This window comes from Argentina silus (genome assembly GCF_951799395.1).
Source record: "Argentina silus genome assembly, chromosome: 11".
NCBI lineage: Eukaryota > Metazoa > Chordata > Actinopteri > Argentiniformes > Argentinidae > Argentina > Argentina silus.
The window spans coordinates 12,647,553-12,653,325 of record NC_139665.1 but is presented as its reverse complement, the minus strand read 5'-3'; the positions used below and the strand labels follow the sequence as shown (position 1 = coordinate 12,653,325).

The window sequence follows — 5,773 nt, the reverse complement described above, 5'->3', positions numbered from 1 at the left end:
CTCTTCGCCACCATACACACTTTACCCTCTCATAACCTCCTCCTAAGCCCCCCTCTATGACCTGCCCCTGACCCCCCCCGACCCGCCCCTGACCCCCCCGACCCGCCCCTAACTCTCCTCTCTTGTTTGTACCCCGCCTTTTCACACTTCACCCTCCTGACAAGTGTAGATGTTGTGTTGTTCACTTCACCCACTCCTCTACTGTTGTTGGTTTGAGCTGAAGGTGTCCAGAGGGTTCTGGGTTTAACACAGACCGCACACACACACACACACACACACACACACACACACCCACCCACCCTGAAACTCCTTACCTGGCGCTCTCACAGGCCTACTGTCATACACGGCGACATCTGTTGTCGAGGGAGAGAGACATCTAGGAGAGGCCCGTGGTGAGCTGGAGACATGCCCGTGCTCATGTGTTCATGTGGTGAGTCTGGGATTCAACTAACCAGGCCACAGGCTGTGGTGTTTACATATCAATTATGCATGGGGAGGTCAGGATGAATGTAGGTCTGCGGACAGAATTCCCATGTGCTATGACTGAGGGTTCAAAGATCGGCTGTATGAATATAATGATGTATTCAGAATATACATACTTTTCATTTATTCATCTGTAAGACTTGCTGATGCTTGCAGATGACATGTTATTGACTGCATTTGTAGTCTTATATCGTTCAAGTAAAATGTCAATGTGTTGACTTTGGTGTTAAATTGACAAATTACAATAACATCCATCCAAACATTCATGTCCTGAATTAAATAGTTCATGTTTGAATATACTTTAAAATGCATGAAAACACTTGGAATGCAATGGCCATCATCAATTAAGCCATTAAGTTCGGCCTTAGATACGTCTTAAAACTACTGATGAATAGAGGGAGAGCTCTATCTGACAAGGGAACACATGCTTATGCTCAAATATAAATTATAAATGAAGCTGAATTCATGGACTATACAACTAGATGTACAAAACCTGTGCCTGTCATTGAGTCATAGTAGTACGTATCAATCACCTACACTGACATGTAGTAATAATGTAATGTAGATCAAAGTTGACAATGTACCCGATACAGTGTATAGGCCTGTAGAACTTCCATAGTTTGTGGGCATAGCGTAACATAACAGACTACATCAAAGGAAAGCCTGTGATATAATTGTGCTGTGATTTGCCCACCAACGTTGGTGAGATACAGTCGACCCGTTCCCACAGCGCCCTGAGCGCAAAATAACAGTCTGTCATGCATGGATTGACGCTCCCTATATCAAGTGAAGAGAACTGTCTTAAAGTTAGTTTATCGTTGTGGTGAGTTTGATCTTTTAGCAGGCCAAGCGTCTTTTCAACTGCACCTTTGTCATATGGCGCAGAGAAAGGAAGGTCCGACTGTGCGACAAGAAAACAATCTGATTTACGCAGTTTATTGACACTGCAACCGAGGTAGACAGCATCGACAGACTGGGAAGTTCCTGGATGCAAGTTTTGCTATCGATTTGCTTTCCTCCCCTCCTACCCCAATGTTGATGGCAACTCGGCGCGTACAATCATATCATAGCCTCTTCGGTTTGGGCAGTTTTCCAATATTGTTTGACCTGGCCTACTGTATGTAGGCTACTGGCGAACTGGTAGAGCAGCCTTACGTTTACACAAAGCAGCGGAACAGTAGTGGGACACGGGCCATTGTCTCTGGCGTCCCGGAATAAACTTTAGCCTACAGCCAGAGCAGGGGGGACGGTATCGGAGAGGTGAGTCAGTTCTTAAATATTATTTTTTCTCTCCCCCAAACATGTTTGACAGCTGATTGCATGAGCATGGGTTTATTTGTTATAATGCATTCATTATGTTATAATGTTTGATTTGGTCCATGCTGATTATAATGTGACTAGCCTATTCTTCCTTGCGTTTCCCACTATATCTCATTGGCTCCCCTCTCAGGGACGTCCACTTACAGGTTAACACCAGGTTGGCTGAATGTGTCTTATTGCGGATAAACCTGATAATCTATGTTGTTACTGAATAGAAATGAACTTCAATTATTGGGGTGTAACGGAATGATGTAGGGTTACGTCACTCAGCAGTGGTACACAGGGATGCAGCGTGCGCAATCCGTGAAGTACAGTACGGTAATGTTATTGAGCCTGTGAGTACCGCACATCAATTAATCCGTGAAGTACCCGTCAGCGCAGTCATTTAACTTGCTGCACCAGAAACGTGAACAGTTGCGCGCCTGAGGCAGAATACATATCCCTCCCAGTCTGTTTCTGCATGAACTTGTTTTATGTTCTGTCAAATCTGAATGTCTTCGAGTTGGGGCTTGTCCTTAATTACCTCCAAATATAAACGAGAACTGTATTTCGATTTATCAGATCGTTTTTCTACCGGGTAGCCTACCCTATTGTATGCATGTACTGCTAATATCAATGTTTTCTAATATCAATCAGAAAAGTAGACTCCAATCCTAATTTTACGTTTCTGCGAGCGCAGCCGCTCTATGTCTACCTTTTACGCACGCTTCTGGTATAGCAGGTAACCTTGGAGACAGACTTGGAGAGTATTACTATCTACAGGTGGGTTCACCTGACTGCACCGGCCACTTTGGCTTAAATGCCATATAAAGTGAATTACTCTTCTTTTCCCCAAAATGATATTGAATACAAAATGTTGTCCATCCGGAGTTATCTAGCCCATTTTAAGTGATCGAAAGTTTATCCGCAACCATTTATACCGTTTTATACACGACTATAATTGAACAGTGATGCGAATCACACAATTACATTAGACAGCATGTATGAATCGAATGATGGAAGCATGATATTTTGACGTAGGAAGAATCAAGTGAATCAAGACCATTTGTGGTTCATCAGGTTGTTTATCTTGTAAACATACTGCACTATTGACAATGAATTGAAAGGTGCCATTTTCACTGTGTGGGAAATTTTGTTCAGGGTTTCTCTCTCTCACTCTCTCTCACCAGGGTCTCATAAGTCACCTCCTCCCACAATCTGTTTGTCAGTCTGTGTGTGTGACAGATAAGGAAGAGTGTGTGTGTTAGGCAAATGCATAAGGATATATATAGTATATGCCATTTAGCTAACACTTTCATCCACAGCGATTTACATTGCAGTGAGTGCATACGTTTCAGTATATATGGTCCCAGTGGGAATCAAACCCACGATCTAAGCGTTGTTAGCGCCATGCTCTACCAACTGAGCCACAGAGGACCACAAAGCAGAACTATATAATGCCATTTAGGTAACGCTTTTATCCAAAGCGACTTACATTGCAGTGAGCGCATATCTTTTTTCAGTATATATGGTCCCAGTGGGAATCAAACCCACAACCTAAGCGTTGTTGGCGCCATGGTCTACCAACTGAGCCACAGAGGACCACTAAGGATTTCATTTACCTATGTCAAGTCGGAAATTCAAGTCTTTTGGAACTATTTTTCCAAAACAAAGACACACACACACACACACACACACACACACACACACACACACACACACACACACACACACACACACACACACACACACACACACACACACACACACACACACACACACACACACACACACACACACAGGTTCAGGCTCAGGCTCAGGCTCACCTTTCACCTGATAAGTGTTTTCCCTCCTGGGAAAGTAGGGGTAATATGAGACTCACCCAGTTTGTTTGTTAAAGTGTATTCAGAAGATAAATATCCAGCACCAACACTCTAGAGGCATCCCAAGATATGTGTTTCCACATGATTGATTTTGGGTGTGTCTGTCCTGTGTGTTAATGTGTGTGTTTTGTCTTGTTTGTGTTTGTGGCCATTACATGTCCCTGCCTGCATTATATCACCTTCCTCCATCCTCCTCTATCTCTCTCTCTCTCTCTATCCATCTCTCTTTATCTCGCTCTCATCCTCACTCTCTCCACCTCTCTCTCTCTCACTCTCCATACCTCTCACCCTCTCCATCTATCTCTTTCTCCCTCACTCTCACCTCTATCCCTACCTGCCCCCCCACTCCCCTGCTTGGAGCCAGCCTCAGGATGGCCTTTAAGACCCTGAGGGAACACCTGGGCTGGCTGTACTACCAGTACCTCCTTGTGACGGGTGTCTACGTGCTGGAGCCCTGGGAGCGCTCCCTATTCCTCTCCTTCCTCCTCTCCGTCGTCGCCATGGTGATGTACACCTCCTACGTGTTCGTGCCCATCCACCTGTACCTGGCGCTGGAGTTCTTCTCCGGGATCTGCGGGGTCCGCCGCCCCGGGAATCAGGGAATGAACGGGGACGGAGGGATGTGGAGGGGGGGAGGAGGGTGGGAAGGGGAGAGGCAGGGAGGGGGCTGGAGGGGTTCCTCGAGCCCCCCCTGAACGAAGCTCTGATCTGATTCTATGACCCTCTGACCCCCCCCCCCTCCCAATGTCAAGTACCAAAACTGTTTGCATCTATTTATGTCACGTGTTTTGTTTTCTCTTGTGGCTATGTGCAGTACTGAACATGTTGTTTGTTTCCCCAATTCAAAATGCTTTTATATAATCTCTCTCTATCGAATGATATTGATCGTTAGTGGACATTTCTGATAGCTTGATCCCTGCTTGATGAGTCGGAGAAACACAAAGAGCAATGGACATGTGTACTCTGTTCACTGAGCGTGTCCTCAGTTACCCATATGTAGGTTTTATTTACATATGATACCCCAGCGATGCATTCTTCAGAAATAAAACTATTTTACCAATACTAATGAATGATAGTTTGGTGTTCGTACTCCATTTCCTGATAACATGCCACCTGCGTTTGTTCAGTTGCGGGGGCATTCAGTGGCCAAGAACAGAGCAATATTGAGTCAACATGTCTTGACTGTATCTCATACTGTGTGTGTGTGTGTGTGTGTGTGTGTGTGTATGTGTGTGTGAATGTGAATCAATTGGTTTAATGTTGGCCATTGTTATTGCTCTCAGTCCATTGAGCAAATGCTATAGTGTAGAGTGTGTGTGTGTGTGTGTGTGTACGTGTGTGTGCGTACCAGTGTGTCCTGTGGCCGTGCAGGTCTTGAGTTGTGGTGAAGCAGAGGGGTGGCTGTCATAAAGACAACAGAACAGAAGCCTTCAGGTCACGAGGGACGTCTCATCCTCCGCTGCATTCAGAGAAGAAACAATTAGAGGCAGTGCCACACCGCACACACGCACGCACACACACACACACACACATGCACACCACGTGTACATCCGCTGCATTCAGAGCAGAAACAATTAAAGGCAGTGCCACACCACATACACACACACACACACACGCACGCGCACACGCACACACACACACACGTCCACTGCATTCAGAGCAGAAACAATTAGAGGCAGTGCCACCCAACCGGTTGGCCCCCAGAGCACAGGAATGAATGCCTAGAGGCATCGATTTACCTGGAGCCAGATTACTACTATCCATTAATATCCTAACCCTCACCAACAACAACAACAACAACAACAACAACAACAGAGAAAATCATCAACACATTTATGGTTTTTAAAAAAATTTTTTTAGCAGAACTGGTTTAAAATAGTATCAATTCAAATACTTTAAGCAGTGCTTGACCTGAGTTTGCCTGAAACAATGGGACCAACGGGATAGTCCCCAAAGTGCAAATCTGACACTCCAGGAAGACTCAATCAAACTCTAAATTGTTATTTTTGTACTTTTTCTACTCTACACATGAGGAGTATGAGGGTAAGTCCCCAGGAAAGAGGTAACCTAGTAATTCTGTCACTAACGAAGGATTGTTTCATATGAAG

The 5,773-nt window shown here is 45.0% G+C and overlaps 1 protein-coding gene across 1 annotated transcript; it reads left to right on the top strand.

Annotated features, from left to right (window-relative positions):
• Positions 1-1,624: 1,624 nt before the first annotated feature.
• sptssb (serine palmitoyltransferase, small subunit B) lies at positions 1,625-4,360 on the top strand (the record flags this gene model as incomplete). The annotated part of the gene is made up of 2 exons (XM_083679925.1): positions 1,625-1,743; positions 4,030-4,360. The coding sequence occupies exon 2, from the start codon at positions 4,037-4,039 to the stop codon at positions 4,358-4,360; it is 324 nt and encodes a 107-aa protein (XP_083536051.1). The 5' UTR covers positions 1,625-1,743; positions 4,030-4,036.
• Positions 4,361-5,773: the final 1,413 nt, after the last annotated feature.